The 27,527-nt window shown below is 37.3% G+C and overlaps 1 protein-coding gene across 1 annotated transcript in view; it reads right to left on the reverse strand.

Moving 5' to 3' along the window:
• Window positions 1–27,527, reverse strand: part of whrna (whirlin a) — a 107,010-nt gene that overhangs the window by 46,746 nt on the left and 32,737 nt on the right. The window contains exons 2-3 of the mRNA XM_026339096.1: window positions 11,660–11,878; window positions 7,603–7,728 (exon numbers count right to left, since the gene is read on the reverse strand). Coding sequence (XP_026194881.1) covers window positions 7,603–7,728; window positions 11,660–11,878 — 345 coding nt within the window. The remainder of the gene's footprint in view (window positions 1–7,602; window positions 7,729–11,659; window positions 11,879–27,527) is intronic.

Genomic DNA, 27,527 nt, shown 5'->3' on the forward strand with positions numbered 1-27,527 from the left:
GATTGCAGCTGCACATGTACCTGTAGCATGGATGTTATAATGAAGCACAAGGCCTTGATATAATATATTAGAATGCCAAAATTTTTATATGAATTGTTCATTTTAAAAAGACTCACACAAGCACATGATATTGAAAGCAAATGCCAATTGTATTATTTATTTTGTTTTATTCAGCTATTCTTATTTAGTTACTAACATTTGCCCTTACTGTATTTCCATGCTGCCATGTGTATAATAAATCCACATGGCATTAATGTTGTGGTTGATTAATGTATACGTCAGATATATATTTGGATAGAAATTTTGGCTTTGCACACTACAATAAATAGTGTAAAAAATAAATTTCATATTAAATGTGTCAGACTGACTGTCAGCAGTCAAAAATATTGGATGAACCATGTGGAATTACAGTCATTTTTTTCATAGAACCCTAGTGGTGCAAAAAATATTCAGACAATTGGCTACTCAGATGTTCCATAACCATGTGTGTTATATTATTAATTTGTTTATAAGTAAGGAGATAAACTAACAGAGCTGATTTCCAGTGTTGTATTTACATTTGGAACACACTGGTGAACTCATGAATATCAATCAGGCTGGATTACCACAGTGCATCCATCTGTGGTGTACAGCAGAATTTGTTTGTGTCAAAGTCAACAATCATGAGAGTCAATACTGAGCATTTTACTGGTAAATCTGAAAAAACAGTTTCCGGAGTTTCACAAAAAACAAACAAACATGTAAATAAAAGTCTGTAGAGGTCTGGTGATAGTCCCCTCTTGACTACTGCAATACCCAACTAATAGGGCTACTAATCTGTGCAATCAAACCCTCCAGTTGATCCAACATGCAGGAGCAAGTCTCATTTCTCCTCATCCAAAAAGAACATGTCACACTTCTGGTCATATGGCTGCACTGGCTTTCAGTAAGTGCCTGCATCAGGCTCAAAGCTCTGACACTTACTTAAAGAAAGGTAAACTTGATGGTTATTTCATACCTGAACACCACGTCTTTGATCTCTTACACCCACTGTGCTCTGCCTACAAGCAGCATCTGGTGGTCCCTACATCACAAAGGCAAAAGATTTCAAGCAAACCTCTTCAGCTGATGGTGGAAGAATGTACTGTACTAAATCAAATTCTGCATGCTCAGCAGCTTTTTCAGCAATTAAAATACAATAACAACAAAACAAACAAACAAAAAACGACAACAAAAATATTAACACTATCTTACATGTCACAAAACTGAAACATTTCCAATTTGCCTGCCCCGATTTAGCTGTTTTATTTGCTTTGTACCTCACATGTAAGTCACTCTGGATAAAAACATCTGTAAATGTCTTAAAGAAATAATTTGTGGTATAAAGCTAAAACACAGCAGATAACACTAACTGAGAATGTAGGCCCTGTCTGTATTTTTGCATATTGATGCTGCATGTACTCTTGAATGTTATTATTTATGTCCATGTCTGTTTAATCCGGTTTTGATGTTTTCTTTACTGGTAGCAGCACTGAGTTAAGAAAAGTTTCTCTCCAGGGACAGTAAATCTTCTTTCTTTTACTTTCACTATGTTACATTAGTCTAACTTGTTCTTATCAGCAGCCGCTTGACATGCAATTCCTAACAAATCTTGTTTTTCCCTCTTTTGTGCAGTTAACACATTTTGTTCTGTTAACACATTTTACTTTGTCTTTTCTCTTTTAGTCACTGTTAATATACATTTTATAGGTAATCCCTCAGCTACACCATTACAGAGAACTGCCATTATACTCATGCACTTTACTTGAATCATTATTCTGCAATTGCACAAATAACAGAGAAAAGAGATGCTGAACAGTAGGTCACTGCTCCAGGTATCAATGCATTTGAAACCAGTAATTAACACTCAGTTAAGCCAAGTAACCACATGCCACATGGTAACTAACACTGTGAGCAATCTGTAGTGTGGCCATGTGTGCAATAAAAAGTATCAGCAGGTGTGTATGAAAAAGAAACTACAGTTATGAATGTGATGAGATGGTAGGCTTTTAGACTACAGGGCAACAAAAGAACCAGCAAACACAACACAGTTTGTGTAACTTTAACTGTTGACTTTGCAAAAACACACAACCTAAATACTATGTATGCTTTACACCATTCAGTACTCTCACCTACAGTATTATTATGAGGGACAGTCAGACATTTACTGTACATATAGAGGTGGAGACAGTAGACATAAAAACAACACAAAGTGTAAATGAAGGATAAAAAGCACTTGATTTTGCAAGTTGTAAGTTGTTTCCTACTTGTTCAACATCTTCAACACTGTATTTTGTACATTGGATTACAGAGTATATTTGGTGGAGATCTAAAATGCATAATTTTCAAAGCTCCCAGTTGAATAGTAGTAAGAATAGTAAGATGCCTCAGTCCAAGATTCACCAGAAGTTATCTGGGGAAGTGTTATGTACCATTCACTCAATACCATTTATGGAGAAATGCTCTTCTAAAGATTATTTTATTGCATTCCTGTTTTATTAGACCACTCACAGTGAAAAGAGGCAGAAAAAAATGAGCGAGAAAAAATGTAACAAAGCAACAAAGAGATCCAGGTCAATTTCAAACCTATTACAGCAGAGCCACCAGGACAGCTCAGAAGCTGCTTCATATTTTATTTTATACCCTTTTTTTCTTTTTCTATGAACTGAAAGTAAAGCAAATTTAACTGTCCCTCTCAATAGCTTTACATGGCCACTGTGTGTTTGACTCAGTGGGGAAAAAAGGTGCACAACTCTCATGAACTTTAAAGGCTTCAAATTCGATTCATCCACCTAGATGGATAGCTTTTTATTTAAGATTTTTAAACAACTAAACATAAAACAATCTCACAATGTCAAGACATCAACATTGACTTGGAGTGAGTACATCTAATTATTCTGTGAAGTATGCAACAAAAACTTTGTGTATATTGTATTGTATATTGTATAATAAAGAGGAAAAATGAAACAAAAACATCTGGGGCCCTGGGGAACGCCATGTGTTATGTCTTCTGATTGTAAACTTTTAACTTACAAAAACTGACTGGGTGAAAAATACAGATAGTGCATGAATGAATTATATTTTAACAAGACCTTAACATCCAAAGCACTCTTAAAATTCATTACAATGCAAAAAATCTTTGTGGTCTATGTGGCTAAAAAAAATCTTTTTTATACTGGTAAGAGAAAGACACACGCCTGAACCTTGAAGCCTGCCAAGTGCTCTTTCAGCAAGATTGCTTTATCACTGGAGAAAATGGAAAGTTATCTCTGTTCAAACTGATAGTATTTGGCCATTTTCATTGCACACTGTCAAACATTTTGTACACTTGGCATCACTATTTAATGCATGTTGGACCTGTCATCATGACAACAATCATGACACATTGGTTGTGTTTTAGCAAAAAAAAAAAAAAAACTGCTTTAGATAGATCTAAAAAAAAAAAAAAAAAGGAAACGATAAAATTAACAGTATTTGTTATTACACATAATAACACATAATGTTTCACACTGGATTCAGATCATATCCTTTGGGAAATTTCTGATTATAAAAGGGTACAGTTAGCTTTTGTATTACTTGACATAAAAAAGGACTTGATAAAGATTCAATATTTGAAACTGTGGAAATGTATGTGCCGGTTATACATGTTCAGTATTTACATACATTTTAGGTGCATCTTATTGCATTTTCAGGTACACCTCCTATATTAGGGGTTTGACACTTGATGAACCAGCAATAATAGGAAAAGAAAGCAGTCAAAAACATCTAACAATATATGAATGATGTTTATCTGCTTCTCCGGTTATCTGCATCTGTTGACATCACATTAGACATGACCTTTCACCATCAACTTTAATTATATTACACCAAACTAGACAGATGTCAACAAAAGGGCACTGGGCAGGATTGACCTTTCTTTTCCCTTAGATTGCAGCAAGTGGGTTGAGGTGCAATGTGGGGGATTGTAGTGAGTAGACAAAGTCACTCCTGGAGACATTTGCACATGTACATAATTTCCGAGTGGTTTCAATCAATGTCCCTTCATATTGGGGAGTATCAATGCTTAAAATTTACATAGGTTTTTACAGGGCTTCCCTTCGAACTATTGTGCTGCATAAAATTTGTTTATGAGAAAACATTCCGGGGGGGGGGGTGGGGGGGGTTAACATTTACGAAGCCAAACTTTAATTTTCTCTCATGCTTAAGGGTGACTCAGTGACATCTTGGTGGTGTGATGATTATAGAAGCCTGGGAGTGATATAAACCATCCATCAAAGTCATGCAAGCCAGATGAAAACTGGCTCACAGATACACATAGACTGTGAAAAACGTCAGCTGCAGGGTAAAGAACTAAAGCGTAAGCACCAGCATTGTGGACAGTTATGAGGAAGCATCTTCTCCTGCTGAGCACTGACAATCAGAAACTTCTTTAGCTTGTATGAGTTTGTGCCCCAAGGAGGTTTGTGACACTACTTATGATGCACAATGGATGCCTGTGATCTTTCATACAAAGAGGACTTAAACCCAGCAGCTTGGCCCTTTTTGTGAATGAAAATAAATAAATAAACTGAACTTACTAGGTACATTATGTACCTAATAACGTAATAAACTCAAATATTATTGAAAACGTTAAGATCAAATTTCTCCATGATCCCAATGCACTCAGCTGCTACCAGTGCGTCACTTAAACTACACATAAGGCCAACAAGAAAGCAAAGCTAAGTTGAGTGTGATGCAGATGCATCCCTTTGTCATCTTCTACATCATTTACTGTTTAACAAACTGGTATATGGTTTTCCTTAGCTATCTAAATGTAAAAGGCAATACTCGGCAAAATATTTCATTAGTATCAAATAGAGGATTTTAAAACAGTTATTGATCTGACCACGGTCAAAAGTCCAAAAATCAGATGTTGAAATCAAAATGATAAAATAAAAGAATAAATAGAGTAATTGCGCAAATTGGAGAGGCATTAGCCACTATTTCCTCTTTCTTAATACCTGCATCGCCTGGTTAGGGGGAGGGCTAAACTAGGCTATGGTACTGCAGTGTTGCTATAAGTTGTTAAAGGAAGCTTTACCAGATGTGACCATGCAGAAATCCTACTGTTCTAGATCACACTGTCACATTTTAAGAGAGGAGCTGTCTAATCTGACAGTGGTGCAGCTCGTCTTCCTGCTTTTAAAAAACGTAATTTTGAGTTTTATAATACAGCAAAGCAGTTTGCTGTCAAGATTTCCAATCGATTTCCCAAATGACTATTTCAATAACAAGGCAAATTTACTTGACTGAAACATCATTGTCTGAAAAAATGTTAGAAAGATTCCAGCTGTACTGCTATGCTGCCATGCTTTTAAATGCTATTAATTATCCTCAGTCTTCACTGATGTGAACTATACATTAGTACGTATATATGTAGTTTCATACTTCACTTGAAATGACATTCACATTGTCAGATTTACCAATAACAGACATTTAGTTACACATTTTCATTAAACCGACAGTAACAACAATTGTTTCTGTCATGAATGTGTATGGTCACATCCACTGAACCTTACTTTGGTGTATTTTCTAAATATTGAAGGACATTATGTTACATGATCGGTGATATATTTTAATGATTTTCCCTTTGTCATTAACAATCCCAGTGATTGTGCTGCTGGTGTCAACAGAGAGGGTGATGTAGAATAATTAGGTCCTTGGAGATATGACATATTCCAGAGATAGGATCATTTTAATGACCTTCAAAACTCAGAATTTTACATAAGATGACCTGAGATGTCTGATTATAATTTTTCAGTAGCTATGTGTCTCCTGTGGGGCAGAGTGTGTGCACACAATGCAACTGTGCCTTTGCCTCAGTGTGGGAGGTTGTCTATGGCTCTGTGCTCTCTTTTTCTTTTTCTCTCTCTCTCTCTCTCCACTTCCACCTCCATTCTGTTGAGACAGTGCCTACATTTGGTCCTGCAGGTAAAGCCGCCACTGAAGTATCTCTCCAAATCAACAAAAGCCTTGGGGGAAAACATTGCACTAAGAAGTAAAAGGTGCCTTTTTTATCTTAGTGTCTTACACTGAACCCAGGACTCAAACATCATAGTGTTTTCTTGAACTGTAAAGTCCATTGTCTTGTGTCATTCCACTCCACTCTGAATATCCAGCTGCCAGGAACCAAAATAGCAAAACTGGCTGAACTGGGGATTGTGTTTGACAGTTTCTAAAACACATTCCTCAAAATGCACATGACAGTACAAGATCCAGCATTAAATAGTTCATACATATAAAATAAAAAAAAAGAATTTGAAGTTAAAAACAGAAACAGAAAAAGGAACCAAATAGCATGTATATCCTGGTATATCCTTTACTTTTTAATAAGATGCCTTTCTAGTTGCTAACAACACTCCACATTAAGATGCTATGCTATAAACGTGTATGCTTGTGTGGGCCCACAAATAGGAGTCTGTGTAATTGGCCGGTTGACGGGCTGATCACTAACAGGCATGAGATGAAGGGCTCAGGAGAGGAGACGTCACACCGTGCCATGTCATTGCCACAAACACTCATCTGTAGGCACACCAATCAAAACGGTGCTCTTTAAGAACGGATGCTTTTCACCATGAAGATGAAAGACCAACATGTACCCAGTTTTTATCAAGGCAGTATTTACGTTCAAAACAAGCCATTTTAAATCAGACGTGTTTTACATTAGAAAATTTTTGCTGGCACATATCTATAAGAGTTGTTTTTAGACAACTAAGAGATAGAGAAAGAAAGACAATATTTTTATAATAACACCGCACTTTATTTAAAATAATTAAAATAATTGCTAAATACTAATTGAAATATTTCCTCAGCTCATTAAAATCATTCATTCATATCTTTGCTACCAGTTGCCCCCTCTCAAAGAGAATACTACTGTTATTCTAAGGTATTATTATGGTAAAAAAAATGCAGCTGTTAAAACATTGTTGTCTTAATGGGACTTAACCCCTTTTCAATTTGATCCAACTAAGAATACGGGCTGTCCACCAAGTTTGAGGAATTAAATCTAGGGTTTGGCATTTTTTTATGTATTGCATTAAATCTCCACCAGCTGTGGACCTCTTTGGGGCGGTAGGTTGCTACAGTTAAACCCAGTTTAACTACTAGATACTAGTTGATTGATAAAATTGTAGCTGAATCATGCCAAACCTCATGAGTGTTTTGTTAGCTTTATTAAAGAAGTCTTGATTGACTTTCACATATTATTCATTATGTGTTAACTACACTGTCAGAGATAATTTTTTGCACATTTACTTATGTTTGTCTTTATTGCCATCAACCAAGCCACTTTTTTCTACAACACAACATTTGGCCTATAAAGTAATATAATTAGACTCATATTTTGACATTCCATACATGTATTGGGTACTGTGTGGTGTGCTAAAAAGAATCAGACAAGGAAGAATAATGGGTTATGACAGGGCGTGATCTCCAACAAGTTCATCAACAAAGAACTGTGATCTAAATTGTCACATATATTACATCTCGTTAAACTAAATGAGACAGTGTGTATGAGACGATGTGTGAAAAGACTGTGACTGATACCTTGAGTCCTCCACACTCTGCTGCCGATCCCTGGTCCACTCCAGTGATGTAAATACCTAAAGCGTATTCTGCTCCTCCTCGGATCATCAGACCGAGAGAACGGCCATCATCCAACACCAAGTTGACCTATTAAAGACGGACAAAGCAACAGACAGGGAAGGTAGAGGTTAAATGTCTGAAGCAGCGTGAACCAGACACTTCTAAATATCAACATCTTAACTGACATTTTGCAACCTTGATTGTGTTGCATTACAGTCTGCCTGATTCACACATGGAGGTAAAAGGAAGATGTGAAACACAATGCATGGAGGAAATGACAGCCTCGCTCTGAGTCAGGATATGCTGGCAGAAGATAAAGAATGTCTGGAGCTACTAAAATGTGGTGACTCAGAAAACCAATAATGAGGAGGCCATATCTGTTGTGATTGGAGGATTGACTGTTTGAATTGGTCAATCACTTTGTTTACAAGGCTCATCTATGTCACTCCTTTGATAAGCAGAGCAGACGATGAATGTGATGAATGTGTGTGTGTGAATTCAAATAATCCACCAGCCACTTTCAAATGACTGCAGGAGTACAAGAGATCACTGCTACAGGACCCAGTTAAACATACTGCTGCAGGAGCCTAATGATACCTATGGTATAACGTGCAAATTACTTCAGAAAAATAATTAACATGGTTTCATTTACAAAAAATGTATACATAAGAAGTTCTAAAAAAAGTACCTATTAAATACCTACTAAAATATAATAGTAATAGTCACCTCATACAATACTCAGTAATGAGTTAGAAGCATTTTACTGATAATGCATCTAGTAGGAGTAGGAATACTATGCCTGAACCCACATGGATGAATGATAATGCCCAATCTTGATTTTCTGCCTCCTGGACAAATCAGACATAAGTTTACAAAGTAAACTATGATGCATTTCATAGTTGAGTGGACCTGACATTTCTCTCTCAACCCTGTATAAATTACATTTATATAGAATCAAAATCCAATTGCAAATATGTTTTTGTGGGAAATGTGATTGCAACTGAGTTGCATTTACTGTTAACATACAGAAATGAGCATATGTTGACATTTAATTTAGGCAAACGGCAAATTGCAAAACTGAATGTTTTTTTGGTCAAAATATTTGATTTGAAAACATTTTGATTCTGTAGTTCAATGTCTGTCAGTGTTAAATCAGTGTTATTAAACTGTTTCTAATGGCTGTGTTTAGGCACTCAGGTGAGAGAAAGATTGGGGTTAAAAATCTTACAGACACACACACAAGGTCTTTACTTAACTTAACAAAACCATGATCTTAGCCAGCCCAACCACAACCCAAGGTTTTTATTGCTTAATGCTCACCATAAACAGGACTCTCAAACTCTAATATGTGATGTGAGAGTGAAGTGCTTTGTACACCCTCCACCCATCCTAATTTCCTCCTTGAGACTTTCCTTAAATAAATGTTGCCCTTGATTAGTTCAAAAAATGTGTTGTATCTTATCGCAAAAGCAGAATTGCTATTGCAGTTTAGGAACTATTTTTATGATACATTGTTGTTTCTAAGATTCACTCCAACAGGAAACTGGAAAGGAAAACATCATCATCACTCTGCAGCTAGTGTATTTGCTTTGGCCCTGAAGCCTTTGTCCCCCTTAATTGAGTAATATTTTACTGAATTAATCAATCACCTTTGTTGATGGCACTAAGAAATCTTCTATCTCTTTCACTAATGGCTCCTCAGATAAACTGCACATAGTACTTCCAAAATATGTATATTTGGAAAGCAAAGAGACCACATTAGAGTTGACACTGTCCACTGGGAGAGGCGCAGTGATAGCTTAGCTATGCCAAACTTTAAACATTTTATTCCATCACAATGAAGGCCTTCATTACTTGGTTTGATTTTAATGGGCGTCTCTTGCCAAGATTGAAAAGAGGAATTAGTTGAACCCTGGTGACTACAATATAACACATATGCAAATATCTTAATTAAACTATGTCAGTTCCAACCCTGTTATTTCCCTACTGGTGTAAGTTTGGCACGTGATAAAGAAATCTTACTTTCATTTTGTGCATATGGTGCTGTGGCCCTTCTTTATCTAATAACAACTGTCTGCTTATTGGAGTTAAGCCAGTCACCTTCACTCATTGGGAATATGGAGGAATTCGTGCTCTCTGTGACATTTATGCAGGGCATGGAGAGTAGTTTTAATTAGCAGATTCATCCTTCTTTTATTGGCAGTACATAGCAGCTCTTAAGGCTCGCTGTGTTCCCTGCCTTCAGTTAGCATGGAATAAATTCAACATGATCTTTCTCTCTGAAATGAGTCCCAGTGGTCTAGTGTCTGTTTTGTAAGCAACAGAAGCAATGGAGGCGGCATTCATTCCCTTTATTTGGGACAGACAAATGTGTGTAATCACAAGAGGGATTCTTGAATTGTACTGTGTTGTACATTTTAGGAGTGAAAGCTAGACAGCTTTCTGACGTGATAGCCAAGAGCAGTGACACACTGGTAGATTTGGACAGTGTTTCTAGGAATCAATGCAACAAATGCACAAACTGGGTGTCAGCCTGTTAGTGACATCACAGGAATTTAAGGAGTATACTTTGTGAAGTACTTCTTAGGACTCAAACACCAAAATTACATAGTAATTGCAAACTAATTTGTGTTTAGCACATTACAGAATTGCAACAGCTTTTTTGTCCGGTTCAATGTATGCCAGTCTGCAGTTTTGTAGTTTGCTAATTACTTTTTAATTGCCCCTAAACATCAGGTCAGTTTTTTTAAAGCCAACACATGTAGATACTTGGAACAAAACAGAATAGTTTTGCCTGTTTTTACAGCACCTACAGTAAATATCACAAATGGACAAAGAAAATGAAATCAAACTGAGAATGACAGAGAATGAATATTTTCAAAACATTATCTGCACAGAAATCACTACAGCCTTTGTTAGTGGAGCTGAAGCAGTAAAGATTAATGTGTGGTGCTCAGCTGCTGAAAAATGAAAAGTTCTAGGTCATAAATCTTTTAAAGAGCTCTGACAGCTCTTTCCCTACAACTTATGACGTGGTGACAGGGTGGAGTTTTGTAGTCCAATTACTGTTATTGTTTAAGTTTTTGACATTTTATAATATCCATCATCTTTAGTCCACTACTACTTAATTTTGTAATTTACTTTTACACTTCCTGCCATCATTGTCAGCCAGGTCACATACAATATTCTGGGACCAGATAATAATATGATTTGCTGATCTTCCAAAGTAATAAAGTTCTTTAGCAGCCTTTGAAATTGGGTGCTCCAGATAATAGAAACATGACTCTGCAAATGTGTGACCTAGTTGTTGTCTGAAATACGAAGAAAAATATTTTTTGATGGCAGATGGTTCCAAAAATACAGAAAAACATGCTGCTGCAGTCACGGAGTCAGGTTGTAAAGGTTGCATGAAGGGCTATTTAGAGTGAAGATCAGAGAAAGGATTTATCTTGAACTGCAGAGGGAAATAAAGAAATCCCCTTAACTTGTGAACATATGACTTTTAATCATTGACTCATTGTACTGAGGTGGGATCACAGCATGATGCCTGTTACCCTGTAGGAGCAACATTTTAGCTGGTGCCTTTAGAGGAAGTTGGGTATAATTAAAAAAAATATTTGTTGCTGTATTGGTGACTTATGGATAAAACACTTAGATACAGTTGCTTACCGTACTTTAGCTGATCTTAATTTAGCTCGCCTTTTTACATTTGTCATGAATATTTGATTTTGTATTTTTTAGCATTAATTTCAAACCTCTTCAGAAATGTAATAAAATATCTAAGCAAGTAATATTTTGGTAGTAATAGAAAATGCTAAAAGTGCATATTGGATGTAAGGAAGTGCAAATTATAAATCATCATACACATTTCTGGGAATATGTTAATTAAATTTTGAATATTTTACTTTTGACCTGAATATTATTCATTCATAGGTACAACTGAGATTTGTGCCAAACCAGTAGATAAAGGAAACAGTGTTCTGTTTTTCCTTATTATTTCTCATGCGAAGAACTTCACCTTCTTCTCATCTCCGTCCTGCAGTAATTGCATATTGCTGCGTCGCTGGCTGTCGCTTTTTCTCAGGGTTGCGCTCCGATGTTCTGGCAGGTCAGGAGGAGGGGACACACTCCGACCCTGAGGGTCAACCCAGGTATAAACATGGTTGGTGATGTAGCCACCAGGAATCCGCCCGACTGAACGCACAGAGAGACACAGCTTTTTACTGCCCTTCAGCACCTGAAGAGAGGAGAGGAGAGGATTATGGAGGATATTTTGATTTTACAGAGCTATAAAATACTTCCACATACATAGTGTCGATAGGCACATGAAACAATACTACAATGGGCTATAATGGATATTTGAGAGAAAAATAGATATTACAGCGAAGAAACCAATTTTTGCTGTGCCTCGCGATTCAAGAAGCTGCAGATGATCAAATAGTCACACACATACACACCAAGAATTGCATGTCTAACACATTTCCACTGAAAATTGCTGTTGGCCGTGCCTCATTGCCTTCTGATAGCCTGCTCTGTGTGCAATCCCTCTGTAGATCAATGTATTCCCACGTGCCCGCTGGTCTGGGGACATCAAACTGAACAGGGCTGAAACTCTCAAAGATCAAACAATACTTTTGCAACACATGTACAAACAGAATTGCAAACATTTATGATTTTAAAGCTAATATTAAATACTATTTTCACGACACTGTGCTCACTTACAGTAATTAGAGTCAGTTTGTGATTACTGAATGGAAACTTCATGTATTTTGCTAAGATCTATCTCTGATGAACATTATAGGTCATCTGGGTACTGTAACTAGGCCAGACATCATCTCATACTGATAAGATCTTTAACAGTTTATGAATCATATCTATTTCCTTGATATACTGGATATAATGTAAACCATCAGTCCATCAGAAGTTCTTTAAGCTGAGGTTAATTTGTGGAGAAATCCCATCTTTGTCACTTGTATCAGAAACATCATTTGTTGTGAATACTGCTGAGAAAGAGAGAGAACCGCTAATTACTAGTAAAACTAAAGCTTTAAAACTCAGTTTTTACCACTGTGGTCAAGTACTGGCACCATGGTGACTCACCATAACAGATAAGAAGGGGGATCAGATGCATCCTTAGTGGACTACAATGCCGAAACTGAACGTGATTAAATTCTGTATTAAGTACATTTGTATCGCTGCTGTGTAATGGCCTATATGATCATTCCATACACCTACATTTATTATAAACTTTTCCTTTCCTCTTTTTTAAGCTCCACGATGTCCTTTCATTTCAGTCAATCATTTTTTGTTTTTAGGTTTTCAGTAAAAAATATCTCCATTATTCCTTCCTGCTGGCTCTGGTGGGAAGTTGGTGAATAAACTTCCCAAAGTAGCTGTGCCCCCCAGGAATCCAAATAATTGCCAGTTACCAAACACAATGTGCCTTTACTGCTTCAGTGTGTCACGTAACCCTCCCATCAATCTTCCTTCAATTGTCTTTTTCCTACAATACTTGCAAGGAACTACTAAATGCTTGTGTTGAAATGTCTACCATATGTTTCAAGCAACAACTCAAATTATTACTTGTCAGGCAGCTGTAGATTGCAGAGGAGGCTTGTCTCCTTGAGCACAATGATGTAGCTGAATCAATTTCACAATCCTGTTTAGTGCGGACAAAACCTTGCCAACACTGAAGATCACTGACTGGACAACAACACCTATCTTCTCACACCCCCCACACCCACACCCACCCTCACCCCTTTATAAGCAGCATAAATACAGAAGTGCAGATAAGTATACAACAGATAAGCAGGCATACTGCTAGCCTTTACACAAAGAGTAGATAACAGTAATAGATGTAGAAATACTTGTACATGGAGAGGAACACAAAACCACAAACTGTGAGGATTTGTGTCATCACACTGTTTTGTGGTTATTTGCAACTGATTTGAGCATATAGGAGGTAAAATACAAAGGAGTTAAAAACTAAAAACTGAAAATAAAATGTAGGAGGTGGAGAGACAGTCACAATACAAATATATTAGATTTTTAATAATTTAAACAGTACTCCTTCAGTGCTTTATGTAATTTCCTGTGAGCAAAGAATCATAAAGTACATTATAGTAGTATTATAAAGTACACTGATTTCTTGTATACTAACTGCAACAACTGTATATTGTGAAGTATGTAGGACATGCTGTACACCATTATTATGGAACTGGGACACGGCTATAATTATATTGAGATTAGTTGTTTTAGATGAGGATATAAATTTCTATGGGATAATGACGACACTGATGATAATATTACTGTAGAAAAATCTTTATCTCTCTATCATGCAAAATCTCAAGCATGTGTTTCTACTCAAATTGGAGGAGTGGTTTTTAGTGACTGTTTGATCCATGTGGTTTCTCTCTCCGATACTTTCCCAACAAGCTTCACTTTGATTTATAGTTGCAAACGGACTGTATCACTGTGTGTGTTGGTGTGAGAAATTTAACTGCATTTAGAGGAAATGGAGGAAGAAGGCAAAATGAGCAGTGTCTAGATACAATGAGAAGCGGGAGCGCAGGGAGTTAGGGCAATAGGACAAGGAGAAAAGAAAAGATGGAGGGTAACGAAGGTGGTGGACGGGGAACAGGAGGTTTAAAAGGCAGCTCTGTCCTGTCAATGAGAAACAGCGGTAATCAGAAAAGCAGCCGTGGTACAGTGATCCTAATGCATCGTCCCTGAAGGAAAGTGCTGATTGTGACACCAGGCTGATGAAGTTCAACCCTGCTTGCAAACATCACTGGGAAAATAATGGAATATATAGCAGAGCATAATGGGAAATGGCAACAGCAGGTAAACTTCTTTCAGGCGATGCCATGGAAAAAAACAATATGCTCTCATGAGAGCCCAGGCAATCCATTTCATACACTAATGCTGACTGTACAAAGCCTGGCTGTAGAGGCCATTCAATTCCATCATTTAGAAATGCATGGCCATATACTGTAGGAGGTTTAAAAGTATCTGGTGTCAGGAAAATTACAGAGTAAGAAATGACTTATGAGACAAGAGGGATTAAACTATAAAGCTTGGTTATGCAGAGAGACTGTGTGAAATGGCCCCAATGGTCTTCCAAACTGTTTTCAATCGGAGGAACTAAATCTCTAAAAGTACTGTAGTAGCACTACATGAAAACATTAGATGATGTCACAAGTAAATATGCATACAACTAATATGACAGCAAAAATTTTTTGAATATTAAAATCTATGTCAGAAGGTGTGTTAAGTCTGTATATGAATGCAAACAAGTCAATAACGGACACATTTACATGGTAACTGTCCCCTCTCTCTACCGGGCACCAGCCTTCTCTCCTGCTGCAGCATCTCTCACTAAGGTACAGTTCAGTGTTAGTGATACGAACATGAATGCATGCAAACATAGACCCCTTGCTAAGACGTAAATGTACATCAACCAAGCTGAAGTCGCCCATGAAAAAACACCAGATCCCAAAAGCACTAGGGCAAAAACAAAAATGCAAGTGATGTCAGTATTGTCAAGGTTACTCCTCAGGATCCTCAGACAGGTACAGTAAGCAGTCCAAAGACAAGTTTCAGGCTAACTGGCGCAAATATAACATCGGAGAAATGAGAGGCTCATTTTTTTTAATGTAGCCTACGGTGCGGTGCCTTTTAAATGCTGATCTTAGTAAACGTACAAAAGAGTAAGGAAAATGATTTAGGTCACAGTGATGACCACTAAAAGAGGGGAAAGAGAAAAAAAAGTAATGGTTCAGAGAAATACTGTGAAATACAGATTTAGCTGCTTCCAACTCATTAAAAGCATCTTAAAAGTCACCAAATCCAGCATTACTTTTGCAATGTTAGCAACACTGGGCACCAAATGAAATTAGATCCCACTTCCCTACTATGTCTCTCCTTTCATAAGGTTCAAATGGGCTTTTGGTTTGGACAGGTGAATTTATGAGAGGTAAAGAAAACTTTCCACCAGTCTTCTGTTGAAAGCATTTCTTCTCTGGTGCTGGCAGATGATTTGGCTGCACTCCACTCTAACAGTTCCAGCTAATTGCACAAGCTTGATAAGTTGTCTGGAAAATGCACAACTCACAATTGCATCAAGGCATGCAAACTCGGAAGACAGTTGCACACAAACAAACATGCCAGCCTGCACACACATCAGATGAATGAAAGTCACACAGAACTACAAAGTACAAGAAAAAAAAGTCAGCAAGGTAAAATGCCTTTCAGCCTGTTTATTTACTGCTGTCAGAAATTATCTGGCAACCAAGAAGTTCTATCTTGCACAAACATACAAATGCTGGTTATATTTGTAAAAAAAAAAAAAGTCTAAAGTTATGAACTCTCACAACTAATACAAGTACAGGTTAGTGCTGTATTTAAAATATGTCATGTGTAAGTTTGTGGGCATCAAAATTAACCAAGTCAAGTGGAAGAAAATCCTGAATGTCCTTATTCCAATTAATTTCTAAGACAATTTACAAGACAACATTTGCCCAAAGCAGGATCTTATAGAGCATGTAAATTAAGAACTTATTTCTATGTATGTATGTATGTATCACTATAATTAGCTATTAACTACAACAATACTGGTGAAATAAACATTTTTTTCCTGCATCTACTGAATAGTCCACAAGATGGTCAAACTTTAAAAAGACAAAAAGTCACACAAAGACACACGTATACTCCAAACAGCAATTATCATGGCTGAATGCTAAAGCCAATTCCAGAAGTGCTGTTAGATGCATCTGCTCTAATGCCCTGTTCACACAAACAGACTCCAACAGTGGAGACGCGACAGGGTGCCATTCATTGTGAATTCAGCCTTGAAGTCATGCTGGTGCCACCCAGCACTACTGAAGCACTCAAAAAGCCCCCGGCAGCACAGCAGGAAAAAGCTTAAACTTGATGTACAGTAAATTCCCAGTGACATGCAAGAGCAACAAGCTAGGAACAACCAGCTTAGCTCCTGATTCCCTCATGAAACAGATCAAACTGAGAAGAGTATGTAAATTACGTTCTCAATGTGAGCAGGGAATCTAGCAGAGACAAAAGAGAACCTGCCACTCTAAAGCTGCCTGTGTTAAAGAGGAGTAATGGCCACGAGAAGCTGCTTCCAACTTTTTTTTTTTTTTTTTTCCTTCAGCACAAAGTGAAAAGCTCTACAGCAAATTTTACATTTAGTGTCTTCAGGCTATTCCTGCTCATGTGAAGATTTAAAGATGCCATTGTGGACATAACATCACATAATATAAATGATAATGATAATAAAATAAAGTACACAACAAAAGTAGGAGTCATTTTTAGCTCATATTAACTTGAAAAGGTTTAGGGGATTAAAATGACTGACTTGCTGGCTGGAAATGACTTGCTGGCACTGTTGCATTTGTGGGTTCACTGTGTGTTTGTTCAATTACAACCAGCAGTGACGACAGGCCTGGTGAGCTCTAAAGAACAAGCAAGCTGTAACAAAAGTGGAATGTGTTTGTTTGATGGCGTGCTGGAAATGCGAGTGCAGCTGGGAGGGAAGCAGATCTGTCAGTGGCGTGAATGGATCATAGCCATTGCTGTACAGTGCTGGCACACTTTTCAAAGTCCAATCCATCTATCAGCTGTATGTGTTTGTTCCTTTGGGGGAAAGGCGAAGCCTGTAACCAGCAGCGAGCATGGCTATGAGCCTGTCGGTGAGGTTTTTCCCTGACGCTGAGTGAGAGCAAAGTATAAATGCCGAATCACGTGTTTGTTTCCACAACGCTTCGGTTTGTGTGTCTCACGTTGACAAGTAGAGCCACACTGTGCTGGTTTCAATGTAGTCTGAATACACAACAATATTTATCTGTTGGTTGGGTTCCAGCACATTAGATCTGAAACCAAATACTCTCAATTAGGTTTTTAGTGTAACTTTATTTCACAGCCTCAAAGACATTTTAATTCAAAATTCGATCAGGGTGTTTACTTAGATTTTGGAAATCACATTCACTCCTGCAATTAAATTTTTCCTGGTTTAGTGTACAAACTACAAGCACCAGGCTCATCATCTGAGTAGGAAAGATACTGCTGGCTTTGCTTTTTGACTCAATCAATGTTGATCTTACCAGTGTCTGCATTTCCTAAACCTCTAAAAAAGAGATACAGTTAAGCACTGTAAACTAAACACTGCATGTCTTTGTGTGTACTGTTTTTCTACGTGTGTGAGCCTGCACATGCACATTTTTCTGTACATAAAGAAGCAGTTTAGGCCCCAGATGAAGTAAACACTTAGAAGGATTAATGAGTAATTGACAAGGCTGCCAACACGGAGACTTAATGGAGCCAAGTCATCAATCACAGGGATTAGCCAGAGGAAAACATCCACAATGCTCTGCCCATGCCATCTCCGCTAATCCTCCCATTCCCCATCCCATCTCTCACTCTCTGTTTCTTTCTTTAATTTGAATAAATGATGTGGACCACCTGCGCACATGTAATCAGTGTGCTGCATGGCACTGTAGAGCTGCATCGTGTGGAAAAAGAAGAAACTAGAGATGATGTTGGTCACCTGGTTAGGATATTAATAAAACACAAACATCGTCAGCTGTGTGTGTGTTATCTTCATAGTCAGGAGAAGTTTTTCTACTCGGACAATCTAAAATCTGAAATCTAAAATTACTACAAAACTACAACAATATAGATTGCAGACTATATGTAGAGATGTCCCAGAGCAAAGAAAGTATGTACAAGAAATTATTTGGTGGAATTCAGTCACACACACACACACACACACACACACACATACACACACACACATCACGTCATTTTAAAGTACATGGTGTTCAACAAATGACAAAACAATGTATAGTTGTTATCCATGGCTATACCATGGCTGGGGAGTAGGCAATATAACAACATTTTGATCATGCACACAACCCCTGCATTTTTAAGAGTTCTAACCAAAATGTAAACATACTGTTAAATGCAATATAACCAACATGTCCATAAAACAAGTGCAATAACTGATCTAGGGCTTGTGAATTGTGGATAGATTTAGTAGTAGACAAACTGGACCACAAATAGTTTTACAACAACTAAACTGGTATCAGACATCCAATTGTTTTTGATATTTGATTTTTTTTATTTATTTTTTTATTAACTGCTATGTGACTTTTACATTTATGTAGAACAGAAGACTACCATTCACAATTGGAAAGGAAAAAGTTTAAAAAGCGTGCTTACTGAACCTTTTCTTTGGACCTTGTCCTGTATTAGGTTGATACCAAAATTCTGAAAATACTGTATCTCCATTCATCCATCATCTTAACCACTTTTCCTGTTAATGGGTGGGAGTCCTAGAGCCTATCCTAGCTGTCATTGAGCAAGAGGCCAAGCACACCCTGCACAGGTCGCCAGTCTATCACAGGGCTGACACAGACAACTGTTCACACTCACACCACAATTTAGAGTTACCACTTAACCTCAGTGCATGTATTTGGAGGTGGGAGGATCTTTCTGTACTGTAATATTAGATATTTTGTAATTGCCTTTTTCCCACAGACTCCCAATGCATACCGATTAATCCAAGACGGTGTGCTCTTTTTAAGCTTTTCACTGTTTTTTAAACCAGCAATATATATATATATACATGTCTTTTTAAAAGTTTTTCCTTATCCTGAGCTCAGGTGTAGTTGGGTAGCTCCGTTGCTGTTGGTTATATAAATAAACATGCTTTGACTGGATTCCTGAAGAAGTATTTTTACAATTTATTTAAAACCTATGGAAATAAATCTGTGCATCTACTATACAGCACAATGACTGCGGCATGTGCCTGTGTGGGAGAAAAGTCACAAAAACAAACTCCAAACAACAGCAGATTTCAGGACCCTCCTGCTGTGAAACAAAACTGCTAACTGCTATACCAAAGATCCAACAGATGGTGCTTAAGTCCTAACTGTGTAGTCATCCACACGGTCACAATGCTTGAAATTGTTCATAAGGAGAAAGATTGTCAGGATGGTTGGCGTGGCCATGGATCCACACCCCCCACTTGCTCCTTTACACCAGCTCATTAATCAAAGTAGGCTCCTATAGCTCCTCTCCCCCCGTTCTCCTACCTCCTGTATTGAACGCCATATCTCTTAACGACTGTTATTTACGATGCATCCTCCCAGACATAGTCCGACATCTTTCACTGATATTTACTCATATGGAGAGAGTAAGAGAAAGGACAGTTAATGAGAGCAGTGAATACCAGTTCATTGCACAGTATAGTTAGTTACATTCCACTACTTTCTTTCTGCAGCTGAAGAACAATTTTCTCTCGGGTCCATACTGTAAAAGCAGGAGCAGCTGCATTCATCATGCTTGTTTCATAAAAGATGTCCAATCAGCTGTGATGGGTCAGTCACATTAGCAGTGCAGATACTAAAAGAATCAATTGACTTTGACAAGCAGCAGCAGACGTGGTTTCATTTTCCACAACAGCCCAATGAGCGTAATACAGAAGAGTTCAGAATACCACTGGAGCCCTGTTACTGTGTATGTTTTACTTTAATATTATATATAAGCTGTCATCATTCCTTAAGTATTTAACTCGCCATTATATTAAATATCAATGGCCCCTCATCTGTTAAAATGCAAAACTAAAATATACAAAACTTGACTCTGTACCTGCAGGTGACTGCAGTGGCTAATAGCATTTGTTTCTGCTGCTCACACTCAATCAATTAAAGCACTTCTCAACTCTGAGATGTATCGATGTACCTCTGCATTCAGACAAGATCTCTGCCTGGAGCCATTGAAAAAGTGCCTGAGATATAAAATGGGATGGTTTTACATAATTATCACTGCTTCAGCTCCAAGCCACGCTATAGCATACAGCAGAACAGAGTTACTGCAGTTACAAGAGTAAATTCAGAGAGGGGTAAAGAAGTCAGGGTACTTAACTGAGAGCAAGAATGTAAATTATGCCAAATGTATTCTTTTATAAAGCATTATGGAGCAAGACTACATGCCTCAATATTTCATTTAACATTAAGGCTGAAGAATAAATGACACATTACTATATCTGAAAATCAGTACATCTTCCATTTATACAGCATAACTCTCCAGTAAAATATCTTCATAACATTACCTTTGGGTTTTTGGCTGTTATGCTTCTTATACACTACCAGTGAAAAGTCTAGATATACCAGCTTCTTGAGTGTTTGTACAATAATATTGAAGACATTAAAATTATGACAGAGCAAATAAAGAATTATGTAGTCAACAAAATTGTGTTAAATAACCCAGAATATGTTTTATATTTTAGAAATGCATTATACTTCAGACTGTTCAAAGAAGCTACATTTAGATTTGGCACACGTATCGCAATCTCTCACCAGATTTACAATATAGTCACTTGGAATGGGTTTCAGTTCACAGACTGCCTTGTCAAAAGTTAATTTAGAACATTTCTTTCCTTCTTAATGTGCTTTAGACCATCAGATGTCTTGGGCAGAGGAAGGGTGGGTACAGAGTCAGTCAGAGTCAACAGCCCTATCAGAGCTACTACAACTACTGTACAAATCCATAATATGGCAAGAAACACTCAGTTAAGTTAGGAGAAAATAGCCCATCATTACTTTAGAAAAGAGAAGGCCAGTCAATCCAAACACTGTCCTTTGGCCTGATGAGTCCAGATTTGACATTTTTTGGTTCTAACTGCTGTGACTTGGTTAGACATAGAAGGTGGTTCATGAATGTGTGATTGCACTGTGAAACATGGAGGTGGTGTGATGGTGTGTACTGTAGGTGCTTTGCTGGTGAATGTTGGTGAATAGTAGCACACTTAACCAGTATGCCTATCACAGCACTATGCAGTGTCTTGCCATCCCATCTGGTTTACATATCACTTATTTTCACTCATTTTTTTTCCAACAGAACAACTTTTTTCATTTGTCTGCCAAACAATTTAATATAACTAATAATTATATTATATTATAATAAAATAATGAACTAATTACCCAATTCTTGTCGAATCTTAAAACATATAGAAATAAATAGGTTTGGTTTATTTGGGACATTTGATAGAAGTAGAGGGTACAGTCTATTGCTGAAGGACATTTTTCACAAACAGAACATATATACAGCAGAAGATGACCACACATTAGAGCTTAACAAGTGACATCTCTGTCAGTGGGCGGCCTTTCTAATAAACGAGCCACCTCACCGCCCACAAACATACCAACAGCTTCCCTAACTCAAGGTTTTATTTATCAGTCCTCATTTCCTTGAGAGACACTTCTGCAGGCGAGAGACATGAATTATGGAAAACAGGAACCACACCACCTAAGCAGGAGCTAGTGCATGTCTGAATAGTGTCTCATTACGCACCACTATAATGTGAGTGCAAGTGCGTGCAAGTATTCATGTCTGCCTGCGTTGTGTAGTCTTTGTTTTCAGGTGAGTTTGTTTTTGTGTGGGAAGATCAAAGGACTGTGGAAGCAGTAAAGTTTTCACTGTGGTACCTGTATACGAACTTTTTTATGCCTGAAGAGCTGCCGCATGACTAACAAGTGCAGATACTGTGGTCACATTATTCATGTCTATACATGCATTGTACATGAGAATGGGCAAACATATCTCTGCATTTTCCACCTCTGAATCTAAACTACACGATTCTGTTGCACAAGGTAAGTCATAAGGTGGTAGTTGAAATACAGCGACAAGAAAAAGTATGTGAACCTCTTGGAATTTCATGGCATTAATTTATTTGATCCTCCTTTAAGTCAAGAGTATTAACAAATATAATGTGCCTAAAGTAATAACACAAAAAATTCTGATCTTTCATGTCTTTATTGAGAACAACCATAAAAACCTTATAGTAGTAGCAGAAAAAGTATGTGAACCTTTAGATTAATAACTATAATGAAGCCATTCTGTTGTGTGTTTTGAGTCATTGTCCTTTCCGGTTGTTATTACCCAACTACTACAGAGTGTCAGCTGACGTACAGACATTCTTACATTATCCTGAAGTATTTTTTGGTACACTTTGGAAATCAACTTTAATCACTGCAGGCTGACCAGGCCCTGATGCAGCCAAGCAGGGCCAAATCATGATGTTTCCTCCACCATACTTTACAATTAGGATGATGTTTTCATGATGATATGCAGTGACCTTTTTATTAGTTTTATAGTTTGACCGTTTTATTAGTTCACAAAACTTTTTGCCAATACTGCTGTGGAGCATCCATGTGCTTTTTGGCAAGTGTGCAGCAATGTTTTTTTAAGCAGTGGTTTCCTTCGTGGTGTCCTGCCATAGACAGGATGTTTTACCTACTGTAGCCTCATGAACACAAATGTTAGTCAGTTCCAATGATGCCTTCAAATCTGTAGCTCACTTCACTCAGGGTTGTTTCTTTACCTCATTGAAGAGTGTTTGTTGTGCTCTTATGGTAATTTTGACTGGCCGTCCACTTCTTGGCAGAGTTGCCACAGTCCCAAAATGTCTCCATTTGTAGATTGTTTGCCTAACTGTATACTGGTGAATTTTTTTGAAATCTCTTTGAAACCCTTTTCAGCTTTATGTTAATCAACAATTCTTGATCGTAGAGCTTATGAAAACTCCTTTTGGTGAGGGATGTCTCACATAAACATATTCTTCTTGTAATGCATTGCATTGCAAGGGTAACATACTTTTTACAATAGCACTGTGAGGTTTTTTTTAGTTGTTTTCAACAAAGACATGAAAGATTTGAATTTCTTTAGTTTTATTATTTTAGGCACATTATATTTGTTAATACTTGAGATCAGAGCAGTTATTATGACAAATTAAAGCAGAAAACAATAAAATTCAGGTTCACATACTTGTACTATGCATGTCCATGTAGCGGGAAGTCAATAAGGTAGTAAGGTTACAGTGTATAAGACAGGTGTCACATTGTGCAATTTAATGTAATGTGACATCAAGCGACACAATGTCATTGCCTGTAAGTTTTAAGAACCATATATTATATAATTATCTTAACTATAAAGTCAACATGTATTAGCTTTGGTCTCAGTAACATACTCAAACTGGACATGTGAAGGAAATATATTTTTTATTTTTACCTTTGTACAGTAGTTGTAGCAAACACCAAACCAAATGTCAATATCAAAAGGTACCTGTATGAAATTCAGTTTTTAAAAATTTCTGGTTATGATGAACACCGTCCTTTGCTACTAAGTCAACAATTTCAGTTGGATGTATCTGTCTTATCAGTCATATCTGACTTGAAAGGTATATAGTATTACTAAAAAAAATTTAATCGTTGGTTGTCTGCACGGAGTACAGAAAATACTCTGGCTGCAGGCCTCCCACCAGCATACCTGTCAAATAGACAATACACACACACACACACATACACACCACACACACCACACACACACACGCACGCACACACACACACACACACACGCCCCATGCCCCACTTCTACACACATACACATACTGTATGCGGATAGTGGCCTAGGTCACCTTCAATGTGCACAGAAGTGTTACCATGTGACACTGAAAACTAATAACACAACAGATAATGACTAAAACACAATAATACAAGCCAGTGAACGATAAAATAAATAAAGAGTCAATGTTATTATACGCATCATTTTTTAGGTATTTTGGTTAAGAGTTTATGTGTTTTCACAAAGTATACTGCACATAAAGTACTTTTAAACCAATTACATGAAACACTGAATAAGGAACCTCAAGTATACAAATGTTTATTGAGCAGAGAAGCTCTGTGAGGCAGGACCTTGGCACAGCACTACAACTAAAGTCAGCATGCTAACAGATCCATAGTGTTAATGTGATGACCTGCAGGTAATGTTTAATGGTCACTATGTTCACAACTTTAACTTAGGATGCTAGCATGCTAACAACTGCTGAACAGGTGAGGCTGGAGTAAGTTGGACAGGGATTTTGTCATTTTGTTGTTTGTTGGGAATTTGTTTTTTAAAACCCATACAAAACTGAGTTATTTTACTCAGGATCAAAGTAGACTGACTCAAAACAGGCAGATTAACACTGCCACCCCTCGAGCCAATAGTATGGCTGTTTGCAGTTAAACCATTTAGACTAATCAGCAGTGTATTTGCATTTTCTCCCCATTTCTCCATTTTCTACTAAATGAAGCATACTCTTAGCTCTCTTAGAGTTTTTACTGTAGCAGCAGAGAAAAAACAACAAATGACGAATGCACAGCATCATAAAACATTTTCAATGTTCAATGTATGGGGGAGTGGGGGTTCAGTCCCCTTGAAAGAGATCTAAGCTCCTCCTGAAGCAACATATTTAATGTTTACTAAGTAATTGGGCTTTCATTTCTTATTAGAAAGAGGAGTCTCACTTTTTCTTAAGTGGTCCATGGTTATGACGCGTTTTTGTTTTGACAGATTTGTCACGTCCAAAAACTGAAGGTTTTATCTGACCATGGAATAAACTTCAACAAAATGTTGCATTTCATCTATATTGTCAGCAATATTTAATTAATATTATAATGTTTTTTTTCTAGATTCATCATTTACTTCCTTGAAATGTCTGTCTCTTGTCATAGAGAAAATGACAAGACACATAGAGGACTCACTGCAGTAAACCTCCAGCCTCTGAATTATCCTTTCCATAGCATTTACACTGCATCATTTCCTAAATGTGTTGTTATATAGAGAGTAAGTGTGCAGCATCAAAGCCTTCTCACATTTACAAGCTGCTGCACTTTACCAACAGTTAATCTTAAATAGATTATACATTTGTTTTTCAATAAACTATTGATTTAATGTCGTAAATAAAATCATCCTTGTGTTCAGCATTTCCACTGAACACACAGTATGATATTTGCGCTAAAATATCGAGTCCTAAGCAGCCATGCTCTATATTAATCAATACTGATGGCTGACAGGAGGCCTGAAGCCTCCGCCTCTGTCAAAAACACAGATTCAACATCAGTTGGTTTCATCTTCATCTTTTTGCCTTTAATTTTTCCTCCTGGTCTTCCTTTCTGTAAGTCACAGTAAAGGTATGCAGAGACAACCCTGAAGTAGTTCCAGAAGAATCATACTGAGCCTTTTTAGCTCCTCTCAAAACTCAGGATAAAGAAACAGGTACAGCCAAATATTACACAAGCATTCAGGTAACAAGCCTGATCATCCTCTGCCAAGAATGCCATCAAAGTCTACTTGATCTACTCTACTGAAAGATCTTGACAGGGAAGTCTCTCTGACACAAACCTGCAACAAGGTAAAGCTGTGTTGTCGAAACAAAAAGCTGAGAACAGAAGAATAAGTGCCTGTACAAGGAAATCCTTAAAATACACATTCTTCTTGGGCTCCCTGTTCCCCACGTGCCTGGCAAGTTAAAAGCCATTTATTCAATATGCATTTATGAACATACTGAAGCTTTTTATGGTGCCAGTAGGAGGATGGGCGAGCTGTCAGAATCCTGCAGTCAGCACCAATAAATAACCACGGCTCAGGACCAAGTAGGAGTTGATGCCACCCAGGTCCATGGAGGACACTTAAGTGTGGCAGCCAATAAAAGTGTGCAGCTGAGTGGGACAGGTGGTTATGAATAATGTTGCACAAACCAGTGCATGTCATAGAGGTTTAGATGGACAGAATGGAGATACATAAAAGGTAGAGAGGCTTAAAAATGTTTAAACCGTCACTTTGTTAAAGTCACTGTCACTTAACCTACTACTTCACCTTTTCAGCAGGCAGTGAAAGCACATGCCTTGGCCAGTGCCAGTGGCTCAACTAAACACTATCCACACAGTTGACAGATAACTTTTTTATTGTTTTGGTACAGACTGCAGAACGTCCAGTGAACTACAGAACTGTATTTATTGTTTCAATTTTTGTTACAGTTATCCAAAAAAACACATAAAACATGAATTTGTTGTTGGCTATGTCTAGAGGTGGCTTGACATACAAATTTAACTAACATTTAATTTGATAGTATTCATTCCACCTCACACTGTGCTCACATGCACACATTTTCTGCCTTTCTGACATTACAGTAAGTTGATATAAAAGTTTTAGAAGATAAGTACAGGTAATTAATATGACAATCAAAGACATGTGCAGATTTAATACTATTTGTCTGCCAACTTGTGTCAGACATCACCAGTGGTGGTGAGAGAAGGGCAAACCTGTCTCAAGCTCACTTCTCCAACCACCAGGACACTACTGCCCTAGAGCATTCTTTGTAATTTTTAATCTTTCCCAAAATGCTCTAATTAGTTAATTGCTGTCACAACCCATGAAAATAGTTATTAAGAATTATAACTGGGTGTAACACCACTCAGAACAAATCAGAGAAAGTGGGTGGTGAATCAAATGTCTTAAACCAGCCTAACATGGCAACAAGTCTACTTAAATTATGTTGTTTGTAACTTAACATAGAAATAGCACAGGGCAATATTGAAAACATTTCTAACACAACAATTTTTTCATATCAGTAGATATCAGAATATATCTCGATATAAGGTAAATCACTACTTTTGCCAAGCTTAAAACTTACCTTATGTACCCCTAAGTGAGATGTGTAGTATTTTTGACCATGTTTACAAGTATTATGTCTTTTGTAATTAAGTAGGCTATTGCATGTGTGATATCACTATGTCTTAGTTTTGTTGTTTTAAGACATGGCTCTGAAATTCTATTCTCTTTATCATTGGCTTTGCATGTCAACACATATAGATGTGTTTGATTGAAGTTATATCGACCATGTCTAAAAGGTATATTGAGGAAAAGTTATTTTGCAATAGATATTGTTATAGCTTTACCACTACAAACAGTAGAAGCTTTTTCTGACTGGGTGATGGTAAACTGTGGTAAACTTAAATGAGATTCACATTCAGTCAGTGAATGAGGTT

The sequence above is a fragment of the Anabas testudineus genome, chromosome 22 (assembly GCF_900324465.2).
Source record: "Anabas testudineus chromosome 22, fAnaTes1.2, whole genome shotgun sequence".
NCBI classification, from domain to species: domain Eukaryota; kingdom Metazoa; phylum Chordata; class Actinopteri; order Anabantiformes; family Anabantidae; genus Anabas; species Anabas testudineus.